Source organism: Natrix helvetica, assembly GCF_964273705.1.
Source record: "Natrix helvetica genome assembly, chromosome: 1".
Lineage (NCBI taxonomy): Eukaryota > Metazoa > Chordata > Lepidosauria > Squamata > Natricidae > Natrix > Natrix helvetica.
Window position 1 is genome coordinate 308035957 of NC_138548.1, and position 24198 is coordinate 308060154.

The window sequence follows — 24198 nt, forward strand, 5'->3', positions numbered from 1 at the left end:
AAAGAAAAAACACTCAGATCTACAGACAGAGAGATCTAATCTAGTAGGAAGTAGATTTTCTCAAGAAAGCAGTGTGAGAAATTGGGGAAATTCTCAGAAATACAGGAAGGTGTTCTTGAATGATTATGATTTATGTAATACATTTCCTTCAATCTGCTCATGAAGTGTAACAGTATGTAGTGTGAAAAAGGGTATTTTTGAAAAAACCCATCTTACAATATCACTGCATTTCAACAAAAATCAGGAAAAGAAATACAGAAGAAATTAATGTAAGAATAACATTGATAGGATCTTTGATATGTTATTCAAGATCCCCTCCAAACCACCGATTTGCAAAAACCTGTAATCTAAAGAACACAGGAGGTGCATTAAATTGAAAACTATTAATCTGTGCCCAAATGAAAGTTGCAAGCAACATCTCAAGCCTTAGTAAGTAACCATACTTGACTTTTCAAAGTCAAGAATGTTGCTTGGAAGTATTGTTTAGGAAAGGGCAATGATAAATTGGAGATAAGAAATACCATTTGAAAGAGAGACAATAGGTCTCTCACCAGTATGTTTTCCTAACTGGGAGTTCTGTGTTTTCCATGAAGCTGTTTTGTGACAATACCCATAACTTCGCATCAAAATTAATTTCCTGTAACTAAGTAGTTTGGTTTAATCTTTTGCTTTAATTTGATGATAGATTTGTTTGTTTTCCTAACCTGGTAGCCACCGACTATGTTGTTCCTGTCAATCCCAATCAATTAGGCCATTTCCTGAGTAAAAGGAAATTGTGGTCCAATGTTTGAGTTGGGAAGAATATTTTCAATAAACATTCATAATATCATTTTCAAAAATAGCGTTTAGTAGTGCATACATGAATGGCCAGTGATTATGACAGGTGTCCATCAATGGACTGTGCCATAGAAAGTACACACAAATCAATACACCTGGCTGATTGCAGAGTAAAGTAAAAGATAACGGCATTGCAGTTTGTAAAATATCAAGTGGAATTCTCTTTTACAAGCTTTGCTATTTTTGTGCAGTATTTATAACCCTCAATTAGCTACCATAAGAGTAGTAATAACATATAATGATGACATTCCAAAGAGGCTTTCAATGGTTATCAAATGCAAATGGGGTTTGTACGTCATTGTGCTTTTACTTCATTGGCCTGCAATGTTCATACTGGGCTCACATCAAACTCAGCTGAACAGGATTTAATAATAGAACACAGACCTCTTTGTGTAAGGAATGTGAAGGGAACACAGCTTCTAGGCACTGAGATAGGATGGACTCTGTGAATTCTAATGCTACGGTGGATTTTGGACTTGACTACTATGTCTCTTATATCCACTGCTACAGTGTAGGTGCCCCACGTTTTAATATTTTGATTGTGTATGGTCCGGAATTGTGGGTGTCTTAACTGGTATAATGCTGCATTATGCAGTATTTTATTAGTAGTGATTCTGTGTAAAGAAACTTTTCAATGGTATAACCAAACTAGGTAACCGAAATTTAAAGTATTAGGATAGCTTTCTCTTATTTAAGGTATTTGTGTTTGCTGTAAGGTCTTATAGCAGCGATTGGTTTATTGTTCTACTTTGTTTTCAGAAAATTTACAAAGAATAGTAATTTTTTAAAGTCAACCAAGCAGCATTTATTTTAATGAAAGGGTGGAAGAATCCTGAATATTCACTGATATTGGGATTAAGTATTAGGTGTGTTTCCTCTAGTTATTGATTATTAATGTTTTGGTGAACTTGATTATTTGCATTATGAACGTTGCATTTCCCCTGTGATTATTGTTTGAGCTGAGTCATAACATCTGACAGCTCAAATTTCATTGTTATTCATTAAGTACAATTTCCAATATAGAGCCTTAATATAGTTTAGAATTTATTGTAGTTCAGTCATCTATATTTCTAGATAAGAGATACAGTATGTGAGTTTATTAGGTTTTACAATAAGTGCATTAACAAGTATCGCCCATATAGATCTAACTGTTTATACCGAAAGAGAAGGAAATGAGTTGGCAGTAATTAAACCTGATTTCAGACGTCTTAAATTTAGATTTTATTATATTAAGAACTTTGTTTGCATTAGGGTTTAAATATAATTCTTGTAAATCTGTATGTGCGAATATGGTTTCTTATTACTAATATATCACATAAACGTGGTACTTGTTAATAATGAAATGCATTTTATCTATGAAAGCTATTTAGTTCTCTGGAAATTTAAAAGAACAAATGTGTTATTAATTTGGGTATTTTGTTTTTTTCCAGAGAAAACCAATATTTGCATTTTTAAAAGTTATGGTGGGGGAATGTGGGTGTATTAATGATTAATGTCATTGTAAATAGTTGGTATTAGCATGTTTCCAAAGCACAGCTGCAGTGAATTATCATGTCACTTTTAAGTTATAATCTTGTGTGTTACAAAACCACCTACTGGAAAGACATTGTCTTGATCTGATAAAGTAATTAGGCTATCAAATTAAGATGAAGTCTTTGAAAGTTGAAAATGCTTCTGTTTTGGAAGCATAATCTGCAATTCATTTAGCTTGGATTGTTTTTCCCCAACCATTGAGTCTTACTTTAGAATTGATTTATTTCTTTACTTCCAATGTTCCCTGCCCCCTTCATAAGATGACATATACTGTAAAGTATATAAGCATGCTGGCTGGGGAATTCATAAGATGACATATACTGTAAAGTATATAAGCATGCTGGCTGGGGAATTCTGGGAGTTGAAGTCCACAAGTCTTAAAGTTCCCAAGTTTGGACACCCCTGCTGTAAAGGGTTTTGGAATTGAAGGCCCAATCCCATATATGATACTGGGGAGAGTTGAATCAGAGTTAAACTTGTGATGGATAAATTTTTGAAGTTATGAATGAAGCTGAAATATAGACTACAGAAATTTAAATACATTTCCTATTGTGTGCACACACATCATCCACTCACAGTAGCACTCACCTATATAGAAAGACTATGCACTCAGTGAAAATGGTTCAGAACAAGTGCTTTCAAGCTGATGCAAATGCAGCCTTTCTCTACTATTCATTAAAGCAGTCTAATTTTTTTAAGCAGCCTAATGGTTTTATTTGCTTTAACTTGAGTTGTTGGCTGGACAATTTGGAGACTAACGGAGATTTGTTTTTCTTACCCTGTCTACCTCTTCCCCAAAAGAATCACAAGGATTTTTTTTAAAAAAATGCAGTCAAGTCTCTCAAGATATCTGGCTAAAACCTGGCAGAGTTAATATGATCCAAGGGATGTACTACCCATATTTATTTTCATTCTATTCTGTTAACAAATGATTAGCGTTACTAATATTTTGATGCTTCACTGTAAACCATTAATTTCTCCCTTTATCTATTGCTAGATAAGTAGGTGGAAGCTGTAAGTATTTCCCCAATTTTGCTTACTGTGCCAGAGTCACTTAATGGAGAAAGAGGCCACAGCAATAGTATCACAACCCATGATATCTCTAAAATAGTCAGGTGTAACATATATATTACCTTTGAACACTACCTGAAATATGTGTTTGGTATAAAATACAGTACCCTGCATTTTGGCAGATGAGAGAATTTGTACTGATAATATTAATGTTTCAGGATCTGCAATGGTGACTAATAGGCTTTTAAGAATAATTCAAACTGTGCTAGTTTTTATCTAGGAAGTCCTACGTACTTAGGTACTAAAATATCTTCAGGAATGTCTCCTTCATGCCATCTACCTACCCTACAGATGCCCAATAGAGGAGAGCCAATGTTTTAAACACTATGAAATAGCCCTCCTCAAATGGTGGCCTTTCTCTTGGGAAGCAAGTGAAAACAAGCTATTTCACAGGATTTTTTTTATTGTGGAGAAAGAAACGAAGTAGTGCTTACCTTACTTTGCTATGGAATTTGATTTTTTTTGTTTGTTTTTAATTTTGTTTGTGCTGGTTGATTTTGGGTGAGTTGTGAACTTCTTGTAGAATCATAGTGCTCTATAATTATAGGAAAAAATAAGCAAGGTACTTCACTACACCTCCAAGGAAACAGGGCATATTTTTATCCATGTTTTTATGATTTATTGTCAATTATTTGAAAATGGCTTTTGAAGCTTTCTTTTTTCCTTTGAACCCTTGGAAGCTAGGTTTTGAATGGTTTGATTTTTTCATATTTGCTTCTGAAATAGACTGACTGGTGTTGGTAGTATTATGTTTATCAAAGAATCAGGAAGACTAATTGATGAAGTAACACAAGACAGTAAATATTTTAGCTTTAAAATATGTCCTTGAATATGGGTTTATGGGAGATATACATACTCAATCATTTACATACATCTTTGTGGATTTACTGAAGAAAGATTAAAAATACATTTCCATATTTTTATTCTGTTGAGTAGTTGAAAGAACATTTATTTTTCATTATAGGTATTAAAAGTTGTGATATTCATGTTATGGTGCCTTTGTAACCAACCAACCAATCATTATTTTTTACTATAATTTAAAAGTCCAAAAAGGAAAGTTCTCTCTGTGTCAAGATAAGTTTAAAGCTTTCTATATATCAGGGGTGGGTTCCTGTCAGTTCTAACCTCTTCTATAGAAGAGGTTCCACAAATCTACAGTGCCGTTTAGAACCGGTTCCAGCTCCCTCCCCCTGCCCATTCGCACATCATCAAAATGAAGAGCGAGAGGAGGAATTCTGGTAGATGAAGTCCACAAGTCTTAAAGCTGTCAGGTTTGAACACCCCTGGAGGTTTTTTTTCCTAAAGGGTTATTTATTTATTTATTTATTATTCATATTTATAGACCGCCCCCTCTCCCGAAAGGGACTCGGGGCGGTGTACAGTCACTAAAATACGTTATAAAATACATACAAAACAGTTAAATAATTAAATACGTAGGTGGAGGAGGTTGCAAGACTGTACATAGAATAATAAATATTAAATAGGGGTGCAAGGGTCTTGTAACTTGACAGCTTTAAGACTTGCGTGCTTCAAATGCTAGAGTTTCTTAGCCAACATTTTGGTTGCTAAGCAGGAGTGTTGTTAAGTGAGTTTCACCACATTTTACATTGGCCATGCCCACCCAGTCACATGGCTGGCAAACCACTCCCACAAAGCAGGCCACACCTACAGAAGAGGTTCTAAAAAAATTTGAAACCCACCACTGAGATACACACACACACACTCACACACACACACACACACACATATACAAATGTACATATATACATACACACATATATACATACATATACATATGTAGATATATATATCTATATATATATATAAAGCCATCGAAATAGAGAAACACCCCCACAACATGAACAAACGTGATGATACCTCCCGCCTACCAAACATCTGGAAACCAGCCCTAGCCAACAAACGAACACCACCCACCACCCAAGCCGTTACAATACAAAACAACAATGCACACGCAGCCTGCACCAATCAGCACCAATCTACCAATCATGATACAACCACACAACCAATCATTCCACTTACTGAAACAAAGCCAGCACCCCATCCCCTCCCACCAAGACTTACAGAAAGATGGCAGCTTCGATCACATTTTAAGCCACAGCTTGAAGATGGCAGGTGAGATCCTGCCGAAACGTTGCAAAGACAATCTCAACCTTACACGGGAAAAGACCCGAATACAACAAAACCAGCATACCTACACCCGTGAAAATCTACGAAAACAATTCTCTCTCTCTCTCTCTCTCTCTCTCTCTCTCTCTCTATATATATATATATATATATATATATATATATATATATATATATATATATATATATATATCTATATCTATATCTATATCTATATCTATATCTATATCTATATCTATATCTATATCTATATCTATATCTATATCTATATATATATCTATATATCTATATATATATATATATATATATATATATATATATCTATATATACACACACGTGTGTGTGTGTGTGTGTTGTATTTGTGCTGATAAATAAATAAAGGGAGACTAGTATAGATCTAGTTCATAAACATAAACATTTCCACCCCGAACCACCCCAATGAGGCCGTCGAAATGATGTCCCGGTGTCTGGAGGCCGTACGGGTCTGGATGGATGGCAACCGACTAAAACTCAACCCTTCCAAGACGGAGTGGCTGTGGCTTCCGGCCTCCCGGTTCAACCAGGTGTTTCCATCTCTGGCCATCGGGGGCGTCCAACTAGCCCCCATGGAACAGGTGCGCAATTTGGGCGTCCTCCTGGATGCCCGGCTGTCCATGGATAACCATGTAACAGCCGTGGCAAGGGGGGCGTTCCATCAGGTCCGCCTGATGCGCCAATTGCGCCCCTTATTGGACCGGGATGCCCTACGCACAGTCACCCATGCGCTAGTGACGTCTCGCCTGGATTACTGCAATGCTCTCTACATGGGGCTTCCCTTGAGATGCACTCGGAGACTACAGTTGGTCCAGAACGCGGCCGCGCGGGTGATTATGGGGAGGACTAGGTACTCCCCTGTAACACCTCTCCTGCGCGAGCTGCACTGGCTTCCTGTGGTCTACCGAGTGCGTTTCAAGGTTTTGATTATGATCTTTAAAGCGCTTCATGGCACAGGGCCTAGTTATATGCAGGATCGCATCCTGCCCCACACATCCCTACGACCAATTCGCTCACACAGAGAGGGACTTCTCCGGGTGCCGTCCGCCAAACAGTGCCGGGGGGCGACACCCAGGAGCAGAGCCTTCTCTGTGGTGGGCCCAGCCCTGTGGAATGACCTCCCCCGTGACATCAGGATTACTTCCGATCTCCGCTCCTTCCGTGTACAGCTGAAGACCCACCTCTTTCAATTATCTGGCCTGGCTCAATCGTAATTATTCTTATTCCTCCTAACTGTTTTTAAATTGTATTTTAAACGTTAAATCTTAATTTTATATCGGGTTTTTACAATTGGGGTATTTTAATGCGGGTCTTTTAACTGTCTATATGATGTAAATTGTTTACCTCCTCCGAGTCCGTGTTTGTGTATCTGTATGTATGTTCTGTATGTACGCCTATGTGTTTTATATATTTTCTGTGTTTTATATGCCCCATTGTACGCCGCCCCGAGTCCTACTTGGAAAGGGAGCGGCTAATAAATTCAAACTTATTATATTATATTTATGAACATTGCTTCTTACTGTTATTGATAAACTTATTATAGAAATATTTTATAATTCCTCTAAAAATTCAGCAATTTAAGCAATCACATAAGTTCTAAGCAATTTATTTTGCAGGATGACTAGGTATGAACATGTATGTACGAACTGTTATAAGAAAGAATTCCATGAGGACTGTAAATGTGTTTACTGAGCATATATGCGATGTTTCAACTAGTTGGAAACCTAGATTCTGATAACCCTATGAAATAGTGCAAACAAGTAGAATCAAACAGGGTTATATTTGTCTTGTAGATGGTACCAGCTAACACAACAACATATGTGGGTAGTGAGAGTAGAATGAAGAAGAACATGCATCCCTGTCATTCTCACATTTTGTTTTGGAATGCCTGAACCTATACTAGAATAAGCATAGCCTGATACATTTGTGGGTTTTAAAAAAGAGTGAGGATTCCCTTAAGTTGAAATTTACATATGGTGACTGCATCCAGGAAATTTTCCTGGTAGCAGTACAGAAATGATTTGCCATTCCCTACTTCAATATAGTTTTCTCAAATTCTCAGTTTAGGATTCCAAATTAATGTGGGAGATGCTATTTCTTAGAATCTGAAATTGAGAAGCCTTCCAAATTTCTTTTAAAGTTTAACTTAATACTGGTTGGTAAGGCTTGTGTTGTTAGAGTTTACTAGCATGATGCAATGTCCATGACTGATCCCATGCTAGGCTAGTTATACTCTACTAAAAGCAGAGAGGATCAGGGTTGGGCCATATGTAATCATCCAACATAAGAGTATGCCACTAGAAATTGAAGTCAGGATATGTTTCAGCAGCATTTCTTTGCAGGCTTACTAGCTTTCCTTTTGTACAAATGGCAATAGTAATAACAAGCGTGCAAAGCTAATGCAACCATTTTGATTATAAAACTCCCTTGTCCCCAAAGAGGAAGAAATAAAGCCAGAATGTCAATGACCATGTTTTCTAACTTGTAGAAGCATTATTCTTTTTTTTTAAAGTAAAAATATGATGTTAGATCTAAAAAAAAGGCTCCCCTTTTTATTAGAAAAAAATTCTGATTTGCTTCTTTTCTGGTATGTGTACAAATCTAGAAGTAGGAGTTTTAACCCAGAAAAGTAGAAATATGTATTTGGGAATGTTTGCATATTCCTGGACTGGAATGGAAACAATTAAGTTCCATGTCAGCCCCATTTGTTTGCAAGACACTCTGGGCATAAACCATTAAATGAGTAATCTAAAAGAAAAATGTTTTGTCATTTCTAATGTACTTTGGTTATATTTTACATATGTAGGCTGGGCTTAGAACACTTCATGATATTGGACCTGAAATTCGGCGAGCTATCTCCTGTGATTTGCAAGAGGATGAACCAGAACAAAATCATCATGAGGAGGAAGAAGTATATAAAGTAAATGGCTGTATGATAGATGTCTTCAGTTTATAAAATAGACTCCCCCCCCCTTTACTAGGCAAATGCAAGAATTTCCCCCCACAAAGTAATTGGTACATTCCATTCATTTCCAAGCTATTTCATTATAGGCTCAATATTGAGGTGGTCTTCTATTTTTTGGACAACCATATCTGCACATGGATTAGTTAGCTAGAGCCACACAACTGACTGATGGAATTAAGGATAACTTTCTGTTCGCTGTCTGAGAACAAAATCACAGAACTCTCAAGATTGTTGGTCATGTCACTGTAGTTGTGGAATGATCTTATCATATAATTATAACAACAAATCATAACAAGCACTATGCTCTTTAAAATATAGCTTATAAAGACTTTTGGGGAGAGGTGGGTAATACAGTTTGCTTAGCTGTTAACTGTAGGCATGTGAATCTATGTCTCTATGATGTAGTATCTCTCTGTGTGAATAGTTCAACAAAATAATCTATTCTTGGCCCATTTTCAATTGCAGTGTGATATAATTGCTCTGATCATAGGTAGCTCCTATATCACACCGAAGACTGTTTAGAGGAAGGTATTGTGGTATTATAGCAATGTGACTGTCTGACCTGAGGATGCCAAGTGAACCCACACAGGATATACACGTGAAGACAAACAAACTAATATTATGTTATTAATTGATTATCACTTTTTATATTTCAGAGAAATGGTGCCCTGTTTGGAAACCATATCAATCATGTTAGCACTGATACAAGGGATTCATTTCAACAGATCAATACTACCCATCGCCCCCTGCATGTGCAAAGGCCATTGGTTTCATGTATGGTGGACACGACTGAGAAAAAAGTGCATCCACCCACAGGAAATTCTTTATTTCATAATCATCATAGCCATCACAACCACAACTCGGTAGGGAAGCAAGTTCCAAAATCCACAAATGCTAACCTCAATAATGCCAACATGTCCAAGATGGCAAACAGAAAACATGCAAGCACTGGAAGTCACGAACATATGGAAACTGGGAGCCATTCATACTCCAGAAAAGATCACTGTGAACAACGTAGACGATCATCCAAAAAGAGGTAAATCCCAATATATTTTTATACTAAAATTTTACATTTGGTTGAAAATGCCAATCCTCTTGTTACTTTTTCTTAAACACCTTGAACTGTTATATTTGATTGTCTAATTTATTCATTGTCTAGTTTAATTTTAACATAACTGCTTGATTAAGTTGTAGCTTACAAGCCAGGTATGGCTTACGTTTTTCAACTACTATCATCCTTTGGGCCATGTGATTTACTTATTTATTTTATTTAGATTCTGCCCTTATTATTTTTATAAACAAGGCAGCAAATACACCTAAATTTCTCCTTCCTATTTTCACCTCAACAATTACCTTGTGAGGTGAGTTGGCATTAGATAGAGTAACTGGCCCAAATTCATCCAATGTCTTTCAGGTTAAGGAGGGATTAGAATACTTGGTCTTCCAGTTTCTAGCCTGGTGCCTGAGCCCCTAGACCAAACAAGCTCTTTATTGGTCAGATTAATACAATCAGATAAATTCAACAACAATTAATAGATTGTTGCATAATTACAGTATGTACAGTATACTGTACAGTATAATTACAGTAGAAAGATGTCTAAAGAAGATAAGCCAAAAATCAGTTAAGAGAAATGATTACTTCTTTCTTTCATCATCATAATTTATGAATTAAATCCTGTGGGAAAGTTTGGGTAAATACAAACGTATCCATTAATAAGTACAATATAACATTTACTTTCTCATCATTTCATTAAAATTCATTGTACTTTTTTCTCCATATTCTTTTTTTCTAGTAGAGCTCGTTATTATGAAACTTACGTTAGGTAAGTATATATAAGGTCATATCATGGAACACATCACTTCATGCTTCAATAAAACTTATTGAAACAAATCATATAAGCCTTTTTCAGTCATTATCTTTGGAGATGATGCTGAAGCATGAGACTAAGGGCAATGGCCTTCAACCTAGCATATGATATGAACATATGATTTGGACCATATGCTGAGCATGAACATTGAGCGGTAGACATGGAAATCTCCATGCAGTCCTGAACCTGTATATACAGCTTGGCTTACCTGTAATTGGGAATGTATCCTGATGCACAATATTAGGACTAGGATTGCAAGACTACCTACTGACCGTATCAAAATACCAGAGTTTAACTTTAACCTACATTTTATGATGTGTTCAGTCAGGAAGGAATGTCACAGTGGTACAAGATAGCATCTCTAAATAAGACTGGAAAATTCATGCCTGAAATTATATAAACCACTTTTCAGCAGAATAGGCAAGTTGGACAAATGGTTTGACACAACACAAGGACCTTCCTATGAATTTCAAACCATTTTGCGTGTTGATGCTATTAGAAATTATGCAGAACCCTTCTTAGAATTAGGTTAAAATAAAACTTCATGTTTCTACCATTGATTTATATTTCCCTTGCATCTATCAGTATCCCTATGACAACACTATGTTTAATTTCCCCAACTCCTGTAAGAGGCAGCCAATTTACTGAAATTGGAAATAGAATGAAATTGCAGCATAGGTTACTTTTATTTGCCATGGCTGGAGAAATACAAGTTATAAATCTGAGGGTAATATCCATCTCCGTCACAACTGTGTTTTGAAAAAATAAAAAAGTAGAAGTGAGGCCAAATAAATAAACAGGCAAAAGGAGACTACAATTTCTCAATGGCCTGAGTGTCCCCGGTAGAATTCCTCAACCTTATGAGACTAGGTATGCAAGCTGATTTTACTGAATAACAGAATTGGAAAGGACCTTGGAGGTCTTCTAGTCCAACCTCTTGCTCAGGCAGGAAACCATTTCAGACAAATGGTTATCCAATCTCTTTTTTAAAGCTTCCAATGTTGGAGCATTCAACAACTTCTGGAGGCAAGTTGTTACACTGATTAATTGTTCTAACTGTCAGGAAATTTCTCTTTCTGCTTCTTTCCTGGATTAGTTTTCATCCATTGCTTCTTGTCCTGCCAAGCTTTCTGTTCGTTTCTTATCTGTGGTTGAATTCTTTCTTTTAGGAAGGCATTCAGTCTACAGGAAGTGTAGTAAAGTTTACATGATTATATTATATGCCCTGTTGACTTTTACTACAGGTAGTCTCAATTTACAACCATTTACTTTGTGATCATTTGAAATAACAATGACTGAAAAAAAAGTGACTCACAACCATTCCTCACACTTACAACTGTCACAGCATTGTCACAGTCACATGACAAAATTCGGCCACTTGGTAACTGGCATGTATTAACAGTTGCAGCATCATAGGGTCATGTGATCGCCATTTGCGGCCTTCCCAGACAGCTTCCAACAAGCAAAGTCAATGGAGGAAGCTGGATTTGCTTAATGACACACGATTCAGCTAATAGCTGCAGTGATTTGTTTAATAACCTTGCAAAACGTCATAAAAATGGGTAGGACTCACTTAACAACTCCCTTGCTTACTGTAGCAGTAGAAATCCTAATCTCAATTGTGGTTGTAAGTCAAGGACAACCTATGTATGTTTTTGGTATTTTTTTCAGTTTTACTTTTGTTCTTTTAAATCCTTTTATTTTATTACTGTTTTAGCTCTTGCTAATTTGATTTGGGAAAAGATAGGGAGGGGAGGATTTACGTAAGTGTTTTTTACATATATAAAAAGGAATAAAAATCTCTCTCTCTTCTAACCATAGGTCAGAATCGGGTGATAGACATTTACCTACAATTTGCCGAGAAGATCATGAAATTACAGATTATTATAATGATGATTGCTATCTGGATGATCAGGAATATTTTAGTGGTGATGAGTATTATGAAGAAGACAGTATGTTGTCAGGAAGCTGGTAAGTTTAAGTTTCATTAAAAAATAATAATGTAGCGGCTCTTGTACATCAGAGATGAGATTCTTCTGTAGCATCTCAGATAGCTTATTCAGTTTGTGAATGCCTTGAGTGGGTCCCAATTCTTCTACCCCCACCCCACCCCCAGTTCCCTCCTCACCACTGCTGGAACTCCTGAGAGAACTCCCTCAATAGGGTTGGTTGTTCTATGCTTTACCTTCCTCTCTTGAAAAGAAAGACAGATGACTGAAAAGATTCAGGAGTAGATCCTGAGAGTTCCTTTCTTCCTGATGGGGAAAGGAGGACCCTTAAAACCTGTTGTTTCTAAGAGGATATAAGGAATAATGATTTCCATTATCCTCCAGCATGAAGAAACCAATAGCATCTGGAGGCCTGGAGGAACTCCAGTTCTTCTCCTTACAGATCTACTCAGAGACAGATGTTGTCAGGGTTCCAAATAACACCCCTAACAAAAGAAGACTCTGAAGCTTGAGTTTCCTCAAAGTTTTCATTTTATTCCCAGATGTGCCAATATGACATAACTAATAAAATGGAACTTTGAAGAAACTCAAACCTCAGTGTCTTATTTCGTTGGGGTGTTACTTGAAACCCTGACAACACCTATCTCTGAGTAGATTTGTAAGGAGAAGAACTGAAGTTCCTCCAGGCCTCCAGATGCCTCTGCTATTACGCGCTTCCTTCCTTTCTCCGGCCCCTCTCCTTCTCTCGCTTGGCCTGGTGGCACCCCAGCAATAGCAGCCGAGCGAGGGAAGGAGATGCGGGATAAAGCAGTTCCCGCTGCTAAGGGTGAAGGGGAGCACCCCTCCAGATGTCCTCTTGTCTCTGCTTAATCCCCCGCCACTATTTCTTCGGCCCTTGTGACCAGGCAACGCAGGGGAGGAGTGGGAGGAAAAGCAGCAGGAGGCGGGTGGGTGAAGAGAAAGAGGGAAGAAAATCTCGCCCGGCCGTGCGCTGTCTTCACCCATGCAAGCGGCACTTTGCTGCACCTGCCCCAATGAGCAAAGGAGGTGCTGGCCACAAACCGCCTGCCCTTGTTCAAACCAGCCTGCCTCCTCTCTCCCCACACAGGCTCTCTGGAGGGGGAGGGAAGGTCTCTCCCAAGACTGGCTCCTTTCCTTTCCTCCTGCAGCATCAGTCTGTAGGGGGAGGGTACGGACCATTCGGCAGCGGCGGGGAAGTGAGAAATTTTCACCAGTTCGGTGGCATGGCTAAGTCGGGAGGGGCATGTGACTGAGTGGGTGTGTGCATGAGTGACGTCAAGTTGGCCATGCCCACTCAGTCACATGCTCCCCACCTAGCCACGCCCACTGAACCAGTAGTAAAAAAATTTGAAACCCACCCCTGGTTTACATCCCGAGATTCTTTAACACCATCAGACAACAATACCTGTGTATCCCAGGTCTTGGGAAGGACTCAGTAGGTGGATAAAGATACCAAATCCAGGCTAAACATCTAATTGTGCAATGAATCATAATAGAATTCTATACCAAACAGGAAAGAATGGGGTGAAAAAGGTAAAATGGGAATAATGGATCAGCAAAGAAATCTTATACTAAATTTTGTATTTCATAGTAGACTATACAAAATAAAAAATAGATTACTCTTGCTAGATGTTGCTGGATTTTTTATTTTTACAGTTTTAGGCATCTATAATATTAGAGAAGGGACGTGGTGGCTCAGTGCCTAAGACGCTGAGCTTGTCGACCAGAAAGGTCGACAGTTTGGCAGTTCGAATTCCTAGTGCTGTGTAACAGTCTGAGCTCCCGTTACTTGTCCCAGCTTCTGCCAACCTAGCAGTTTGAAACCATGTAAAATGCAAGTAGAAAAATAGGGAGGCAAGGTTACAGCATTCCGTGCACCTTCAGCATTTAGTCATGCCGGCCACATGACCATGAAGATGTCTTCAGACAGTGATGGCTCTTCAACTTTAAAACGGAGATGAGCACTGCCCCCTAGAGTCGGGAATGACTAGCACATATGTGCAAGGAAACATTTACCTTTAATATTAGAGATGTTTAACCTACTCTTAGTACTGGGCTAACAAACTCTGTCTTAACTTGATTTCATTCTTTTTTTTTAATTAAAGAATTTTATTGGTTTTTAAACATAGGAAAGGGTAGGTGGATATACAAAAAAATTTGGCAGCTACGTCGTGCTGAACGTAGAAATCTCTCCAAATCTCACAACTTTTACAGAGAGAAAAACAAAAGATAAAAGATAAGCAGAAACAGCATCTTGTTATACATTGTATCAACCATATGTTCAATCATTTCTTTTGCCACTTTCTAATATATCAACAATTACAATGATATTTCAAATACATTTATTTTTGTGACCTGAGTCTTTTCAATATTGCTCCCTCCCCCCTGTCCTCTGGTGGAGCCACAGCCCCTCCCTCCCTCATATCTTGTGTATTGTCACCTTTTTCACTACCTCTTATGATTTCGTCCTCTAGGAGGGCACTATGTTTTTTCATGAAGGCCTCTGCCTCCACAACTGTGTTGATTCTAATTCTGTTTCCCTCCCAGAAGATCAACATTCCTTCTGGCAATAACCATCTAAACCAAACTCCTTTGTTATATAATTTCCTTGATAAGGAGGAATACTTCCTCCTCTTATCTCTTATTTTTCTCGGAATTTGTTTAAGAATGGCAATTTCTTTATCTTTATATTTTAGTGTCCCCCCTTTGGGCCCCCAAAACCTCATCCCTCGTGGTCTTCCTAAAAAATTTAACGTGTACTTCCCTTGGAACATTATGTGTTCTGGCATATTCTGAATTGATTCTATAAACCAGGTCCGTATCCCACCGCAACTGTTCTTTATCTCACTTAATATATTCTGCTAAGATTGTACACATAGTATCCTTAAGATCTTCATCTTCTGTCTCCGGTAGGTTCTGGAATCTGAGAAAAAGGGACATTCTTTCAAGTTCCATCATCACCATGAAATTTTCCAATTCTCTATTCCCCTTCTGAGTTGCCTTCACCTCCTCCCTCAGCCCAACCATGCCCTCCTCCAGCACACCAACTCTCTGTTTATTTTCTGTTGTTTACTGCTGTACATCTCTGAGCTGTTCTTTAAAGTCTGCCAACTCTTTTTTCAATTCATCCTGTCCCTTCATAAGAGCCTGGAACATTTGGGTAACAGATAAGTCCTTTGAACTCTCTCCAGTCCCTTCTTGTAAGAATGATGAAATTTTTGTCTATTGGGTCGTTGGGCTGGATGTGGAGGAAGTGGGCGCCGAGGCTGCCTTGCCAGGAGGTGGTTTTCTGGACCCCATTTGTTAAGTTCAGAGATGAGTGTAAGTCTTATACAAAAGAAATGGCATCTGTGGAATGCGCAGCTGGATGATGCCGTGGAAGCAGACAAGCCCAGAAGTAAAAGTTAATCCTCAATCACAGTTCCAAGCCAAAAGAAGAAAATCAAATAATCCAAATCCCAAAAGATGACATAACAGGAGGGGCTCCAGGAGACCTTCGGGGGGGTAATAATAATATAAAGCCAGAAATTTTTTCAAAGGTAGTTTCAAAAGGCTAGTTTCATTTATAAGAGCGAAGAAGAAGATGGAAGTGGGCCATCTTGGCTCCCCCTTTCACAGGGAACCAGGGAGCAAAGCATCCAAAGTTTTGATAAAGCTTTTAAAACAACTCAGGAATCACCTCTTGCAATTGTGATATAAATCTTTCTCACAAAGTTAGTACAAGTGAGTAATTCAACATTTTACTCTCTCTCACTCCATTCTGAGATCAAGAGATAGTCCAAATGCCGCTTTACCCGAGGGGGGTGAAAAAAAAACACCCTCCAATCTTGCAACTTCAAATAGATTGAATCCACAACTTGCAAAAAGCTGTTGCTCATCAATTAAATGGTGTTAAAAGAGATTAAAGGAAACTTCTCACCTCCAGCACTTCTACTGCAACTTCTAATTTATTATTTCCTTCCGGAATCCATTCGGCGAAGGCACACAGCTGTGCTATGCACCCCCCAGGCCCCCTGGCTCCTAAGGCGAAGCTGGAAACCCACCCACCCCCGTGGCTGCCGCCGATTCTGGGGGTTCCAGCAAGCCGCCCTACGGCAGGTGGTCCCTCCAAAACCTCCTGTGCTCCTAAAATGAGCCCACTGGGGAGATGAGCAGCGGACGGCAACGTCTGTCGCCTTCAGGGACCGGAAGTGATCTCAACTTGGTTTCATTCTTTAGTGACAAATTGTTGAGAATAATTTTCATTTCAAATAACAAAATGCCTGCAACCATGGTGTAGTTTGATACCTACCAAATTACCAATGTCCCATCAAGTTCTCATGATGCTTGGAATCTAACTAACCCATATTCTTCAATAGATCATTTCTCAGACTCACTGAACAGTTTCATTTTAACAGTGCAAGTTTCTCTATTTCCTTATTAATCACTGATCGATACAGTTTCCCCATTTGTGTGCTGTTTAAAAAGTGGCCAGTGAGTTGTATGAGTTCTGTACTTTAGAAAAATAGGATGCTTGGAGCTGAAGTATCTTGTTAAGAGAAGGAAGTTCTTGCAACAAGTGCTAGTTACAAAATTGCAGGATAAAAAATAGGGCAAAACCACTCATAGGTAATTACCAAAGTGCATTATGCTTCTATAAAATCCTCTCATTTGTATTTAAAAATAATTTTAAAAATGACCGTGAAATATAAACATAACTCCAAAATAAGTTTGCAGGAGAATGAGTTGGTTACTTTAAATCAATTTAATGCTGTCCAGATATTTTGGCGTACAAGATTTAGAAATTCCGTTTGTGCATTCCTGACCCAGGTTGGTGGGAAATTCTGAAGACATGCTAGATATTAATCACTATTACTGTTTTCCTTCTTAAAAATTACCTCAGTGTTTTGTTTTAGTTTTAGTTTACAGGGGGGAGGGGTAGTTCATAATTTTGGAGCAAGTTACAAATTTTGGAACCCTTCAGTTTTCTGTGGTGATCACTGCCAATTATCTGTTTCTTTACTTTTAGGCATTCTCACGACTACCATAGCACATGTTACTGTAATGATTTAGATTTTGAACGGCCAAAGGGTTATCATCACCCACATGGTTTTTTTGAGGAAGATGACTCACCCGTGTATTATGATACCAAAAGATCTCCTAGGAGACGGCTGCTACCTCCAACACCTACATGTGAGTTTAATACAGAAGCTGGCTTTGTGGATGTGTTTGTTTTACTGTTAGACCCATGTGTTTTCTCTGCCCGTGCTCTCAACTTTAGTTGATTTAAGTCATACAAAGGGGACAGACCAGTGACCCAAGGGGAAAAGAAGCATGGAGGGGGTTTTCTTTGGGTGTGTGTGTGTGGGTGCTTTTTGTAGCTTTTCATGTCTCCTTTTTATAAGGACCATTGTTGGATTCCATACACAACTATAATAGCAGAATGAGCTGATTCACAGAATAACAACATGATCAAAAATTGTAGATTAATTTAGCTTTATATTGGATTGCTTACAATAGTTGCTTCCCACCACCACCACACTACTGGAAATGTGTCCTTAATTTTCTCCCAACAGCCCCAAAATTAGAGTTGCTGCGTATTTTTATTAGTTCAGATGGCTGCAATTTAACATTTCATTTTGTTTGATAAAATAGCCCAACTCCACAGAGAAGCCTTTTGAAAATGAGAGAACTTAATAACTAAAAATGCACAAACCCCACAATAAACATCAAAGTGAATATTAACTTGGGAAAAATACATATTCATAAATAACAAAATAACCTTGTAAGATATGAGACTGTGCCATGGTGTGACACTAGCACTTCTCTGCAATATCTATAAGGAGCCAAGCTTTATGGGAGGGGGGGAGGAAATAATCATACCTGCTAAAAAGGTGCTGCATGCAGGTGCTACATTGACATTTCTGCATGTTCTATAGCAGGTGTTCTCAACCTCAGCAACTTTAAGATGTGTGGACTTCAATTCCCAGAATTCTCCAGTCAGCATGCTACCACATTGCTGCACAGCTTGATAACCAAGGCACTATTCAAATGGACATTTATAAAATAATGCTTAAGACACAACAAGAACTCTGAGAAGCAGCTTGGGGTGAGACAAAGACAGAAACAGAGAGACATTGGCCTAAAGTCACCCAGATGGCTTTCATGCCTAAGCAGGGTCTAGAATTCACACCCTCCTGATTTCTAGGCCAGAAACCATGAGCACAAAGCTCATCCTTCGAAGTTTGAGGAAAACATTTACATTCTCCCTTACAAATTAAGAAAAAGGAGGGGAGAGGGGGAACCATGTAAGTGATCGTTATGAAACTCAGATGTCGCAAGACTATAATGATTAGAAATCTGATTTTCATAGAAGCCTGACCCATGCTTTACTCAGTCTTACATCACTCAGTGCTGCATCGCTTTTGATATGCAGTAAAGGCACAAACATTTCTTAGAAATTAACACTCTCTCTCTAGCTGACCTGATTTGTCTTAGATAGAGATCTGAACGTAGTGGCGTTGTCTTCTACAAAGTGAGATTAAAAATGGAAACTTCCTGATAACCTCAGCTGTGAGGGCAAATAAAGAGCTGAAACTTCCTGATAAGATAGGCTGTGAAGGCAAATAAGAGGCCCAAAGGAAAAGAAAACCTACCTCTTGTGCTTTCATACTGTATAGCTTCTACTTCTAATAGATGCAGTAATTAACACAGCATCTCATTGTGCTCCCCAATACTCCAGTACTTGGAAGTTGGTGGCTGAATGGCTGATGGCATGATCTTGCTTGCTTGCTTCTGCCTGCCTGCCTATAAAATTAAGGATGGAAATAAGAACGTTCTGAGAGCAAAACTACTCTCTTTCCTTCCCTTTCCATGGCCACTCCCCCACCAGAACAAAATTAAACTGTTGAAATACAGTAGTAAAATGGCCACATTTCAGTAGCACAAATTAGTGCTGGGAACCTCAAGAGTGAGCATCAGAGCAAAAGCCTTCTGGAAGGTGAACAACTCCATTCCATAATTAACCTCTCATATACCCATACAAGTATTAAAGCAGCAAACTTGGCCTCTGCTTCTCTTGGACTATTGTCTTGTCACCAGTGTGTTCTTCTTCAGCAAACCAGTGGATTGGGATGTCTTATCAACAACATCATGGTTGCCCCTAACAATGCTTTTCAAAAGGCAATTGGATTTCTTGGGGGTTTTTCCTTAAAAAAGTTTAGCTTCTCATCCAAGAAGTTTCTTCAGTTGGAACTCCACCTTAGCAGATTTACCCAACTGCTCCTATGACACTCCTAGAAAGCAGTAACAACCCATTCCACCTTTTCATATTTCAGCCAATCGCCGCTCTTCCTTTAATTTTGAATGCCTCCGCAGGCAGAGCAGTCATGATGAATTACCACCTTCCCCTACCTTTCATCAACGCACTGCTTTACCTCTGCATTTAATGCAACAGCAGGTAAGTGAAAGCTTAACTTTAACTGCCTAATTTTGTAACACTGTTTTGAAACTTGCAGATGCAGCTAGTCCTCAGGTTATGATAACAATTGGGACCAGTGTCACTAAGCAATGTAGTTGAAAAGTCCAGTATCAAATCACTGCATTTTTTGGTGATGGCAATCCTGGGCAGTCCTGGTTGCCATTGTGATAGCAAGATGCATGGATTGTTAAATGGGAAGCAGTGGGAGTTCCAGATAAGGACTATGGGGATGCAATAGGAAGAGGATACTATCGGAGGGAATGGCTTGCGAGACCCAGAGCAGGCTACACATGAGCACAAGAAGGCCAGGGATGGTACAAGTACAAGGCTGCTATGGCAAGGCATGAGTGCAGGAAGGCCACAGGGACTTACCAGAATGACTTACAACCTTCCCTTCTGGCTTCTGTATTGACTTTGCTTATGAGAAGTTGATTGGGATGATTGCAAATGATAATTACTGATTGCAAGGTGCTGCAGCTATCATAAATGCGAACTGGTTGCCAAGTGCTTAAAATCAGGATCACATATCCATGGTGGCACTGCAGCAGTTGGAATTTTGAGGGCTGGTCATCAGTATCACTCATTCAAGGCTGTCACAACTTTAATCACTGAATGAGTGGTCAGTAAGTGAGGGCTATTTCTACTCCATGGTGGGACTCCCTGAGGAGGCTAAAAAACATGGCAAATAACTTTGCTCCCAGTTCAGTCTCAAGAGCTATGAAAGGGCTGCTGGGCAAGGAAAAGAAAAGCATGACTAGTTGCCAGTGAATAGTGTCTCCCTGGAACTGACAGCCTAGGTTACCAAATCAGAAATAATAAAAATAATCAGATGACAGGTTACCTATTTTCCATATTTTAAAATGAGGGAAAGTTCCAAGGAGAGAGAAGGAGAAAAAGGGAAACTCAACTTTGTCAGGTTCTGAGTATTGTCATCTGTGTGTCCCCAGTGAAGCAAGGTGAGAAACTAAAAGGCCTTCACTCAAATTGTAAAATAATTTCATTACCAACAATACCACCAAAAAATCTAGAAAAAAAAAAGATTTTGCCGGGGCAGAATCACTAATAGCAAATGCAATCTGACCACGGCACTTCGAGCATAATCTATTCTCCAGCTTCCAAACTCCAGAGATATGCAGCCGAATCTTCCGGCAGCAGCTGCTCTGGGAGTACGCTTTATGGTTGTGGGCTGGCTGCCAGCAGAGCATACTCTCAGAGCGTACAACCATGGAGCATATTCCCAGAGTGGAAACTTCCAGAAGACTCAGCATTCTACCTCCGTGCTTTGGAAGCTGCAGAAAAAGCCATGCGGCGGTGGTGGAGGTGCCTGCTCTGCGGGGAGAGTTAGGCAAGGGCATCGTGAGGCTGGGAGGTGCACGAGTGGGGAGCGGAAAAGCCACTTGCGCAACCCCCCTCTCCAACCATGCAAAGCCCTATTGACTTACCTAGGGTCATTCCGAAGGTGCCAAGCTACGGGAGCCAGAGGGCAGCGAACAGCCGCTCATGCAGCTTGGCGATACCCCTAGGTCAGTGAATGGCACTGTGCCCGGCTGGAAAGGGGGTTTGCCAGGTGGCTGCTCAGCTGCTGCAACAGCGCAACACAGCCATTCGACCCCGAGGCTGTGCCCAGCTGTTCGGGAGCCCGCTCGCAAGAGAGCAACCGCCCGGCAACCCCCCTCTCCAGCTGGGCACAACACCACTGACCAACCTAGCGGTTTCCCAAAGGCAGCAAGCAACATGAGCCTTTGCCCCCACACCACCCCGTTCCTGCGGCTTGGCACCTTCAGGATACCGCTATCGATGAGTGGCGCTCTGCCTGGCTAGAGGGGCGGGTTGTCCAGGGAGCTTATTTTGGAGGACGGCTTACATTTTTGCCCACCCAAAAAATGTAGCATGGCCTTATTATCAGGACATGTCATATTTTCGGGGAAACACGGTAACAGCTGCTAATAATGCATATTTACGTATGCTTTATTATATGAACCAGAAAAGAGAAATAAGTGAAAGTTTCTTCTATGAATACATTAAGAAGTGGAGATCTTTCATTGTACCTTTATCCATTGCCCTCCTTTCATTATTCCTGAGTCTTTTAAACCTTAGCAACTTGGAATGGCAGGGGCTTGGTGACGCCCCACAGCTAATACTTAAGAAAGCATTGCCTCTATAAGCTTGGAATGGTATGAACATTTCATCTCTTCCTCAGGTCATGGCAGTTGCAGGTCTGGATGCCACTAAAGTGCACAGGCATTCTCCAAGTCGCTCAACACGTTCCTGGGCTACACCACCCAACCAGGACCGCACTCTTTATTACACACCTCTCATACAAGTTGATCAACCTGATTCTACAGGATATATGAATGGTAGCTTGCCGTCTTTGCATAGGAGCTCCTGGTATACCGATGACCCTGATATTGCATATCGGACATTTACACCAGCTAATTTGACTGTACCAAGTGACTTTAGGCATAAGTATAGTGACAAGCAGAGAAGCGCCGACAGTTTGGTAGAAGCGGTAAGTGTTTCAGACCTTCGTTCTGAGCTGGTCATGAAATAACCTCTGAAAATGGAGTGTTATCTAATCTTACAAATACTTTGTTTTATCGTATTTTGTTATGAGAAATGGTATATTCAGAATAAAATATACTTTGCATCAGGGGATCAAACTGGCGGCCTGTGGACCAGATGCATCACACTCAGGCCACGTCTACTCCAGCTCTGCGAATGGGAAAATATTGTGAAACTTCACGTGACAGCAACGTGACGTCGCGGGTTTGACACATGTGCTTTACATGATAAAATTATAACAATAGCAATAGCATTTAGAATTATATACTGCTTCACAGTGCTTTACAACCCCCTCTAAGCAGTTTACCGAGACAGACTACTGCCCCAACAGTCTGGATCCTCATTTTACAGACCTCAGAAGGATGGAAAGCTGAGTCGATCTTGAACCAGTCAGGATCGAACTACTAAACTGCTGGCAGTTGGCAGTCAATGAAATTAGCCTGCAACATGCATTCTTCTCACTGTACCACCATGGCTCAAATTACGTTATTTTCAAAATACAGTAAAGAAGATGTATTCTTCTATTTCATTTTTATCCAGAAGTATAGAGGTTAAGATAGTGTCATTTACCATTACCTTAGATCTGAATTTATGTTTTTTTTTAATTAACACAAAGATAATGCCTTAATATTCCACGGAACATAACAGGGATGGGTTCCTGCCAGTTCTAACCTTTTCTATAGAAGAGGTTCCACAAGTCTACAGTGCCATTTAGAACCGGTTCCAGCTCCCTCCCCCCGACCAGCCGCACATCATCAAGATGAAGAACGAGAGGAGGAATTCTGGAAGTTGAAGTCCACAAGTCTTAAAGTTGTCAAGTTTGAACACCCCTGGGTTTTTTTTCTAAAGGGTTAGAGGTGTAACGGTCTTGTAACTTTACAGCTTTAAGACAGTCCCATGGCCAGCAAGCCACTCCCACTCAGTCATATGGCTGGCAAGCCACTCCCACAAAGCAGGCCACACTACAGAAGAGGTTCTAAAAAAATTTGAAACCCACCACTGGAACATAAGATGCTTATATATACTATACAATATATATATAAGCATTAAATATGATTCCATGACATTTGTGCATTTTGATAATAGTTTTTCCAGTTCTCAAGTTTCAAAATATAAAGACATAATCTGTCTAGTAAGCAAATGGCTGCTATTGGCAATTCTGCAGTCATTTGAATGAAAGAAGCATTCTGGCAATTTATCTGTGAAAAAGGAGATGTATTTTCTTACATTGTGTTCTAAATGTGTAGTCAAGAAGTTGTGGGAGATCCAAAGCAAACTTTGATACATTCTATACATGCATGAACACCTACTTGCATGTATCAATATCTTTTGGGTCTATGTCAAGTAATAGATTGCTTAGCAAATACAGGTCAATGATAACTTTGCTAGATTATGAAAAAGCAAAACAAGAAGTTGGAAAATATTGAAGGTTTCTAAGAAACTTTAATCCAGGGTTGTCAAACTCAAGGCCCACGGCCAAATCTTGCCACCCTGGAAACAGTGAAGGACTGATCCGCGGTGGCTCTGCCAGTGAAAATGGAGCTTGGGAGAGCTTGGCCCTCACAAGCTCTGTTTTCACTCGCTGAGGGTTGCAGGAGACTGTCACAGCGAGAATGGAGCTCAGAAGTCCTCAATGAAATTGCGTTTGACACCCCTGCTTTAATGTAATAACCACTTCAGTTGCCTTTTTTTGAGAATCTCTTCAGCAATAGATCCAGGCTTGTCATATAAGCTTCTGCTGTTCTGCACTGTTG

General features: G+C 39.5%; 1 protein-coding gene across 4 annotated transcripts in view; it reads left to right on the top strand.

The window, feature by feature from the left end:
• Positions 1–24198, top strand: part of CACNA1D (calcium voltage-gated channel subunit alpha1 D) — a 253198-nt gene that overhangs the window by 226682 nt on the left and 2318 nt on the right. For 2 of the 4 annotated variants that reach the window (XM_081938854.1, XM_081938853.1), the window contains 7 exons: positions 8427–8540; positions 9242–9621; positions 10382–10408; positions 12275–12424; positions 17432–17595; positions 19740–19861; positions 22083–22391. In XM_081938854.1, coding sequence (XP_081794980.1) covers positions 8427–8540; positions 9242–9621; positions 10382–10408; positions 12275–12424; positions 17432–17595; positions 19740–19861; positions 22083–22391 — 1266 coding nt within the window. Of the gene's footprint in view, positions 1–8426; positions 8541–9241; positions 9622–10378; positions 10409–12274; positions 12425–17431; positions 17596–19739; positions 19862–22082; positions 22392–24198 lie in introns of all 4 variants that reach the window. The other 2 variants (XM_081938852.1, XM_081938855.1) reach the window with 2 other exon arrangements.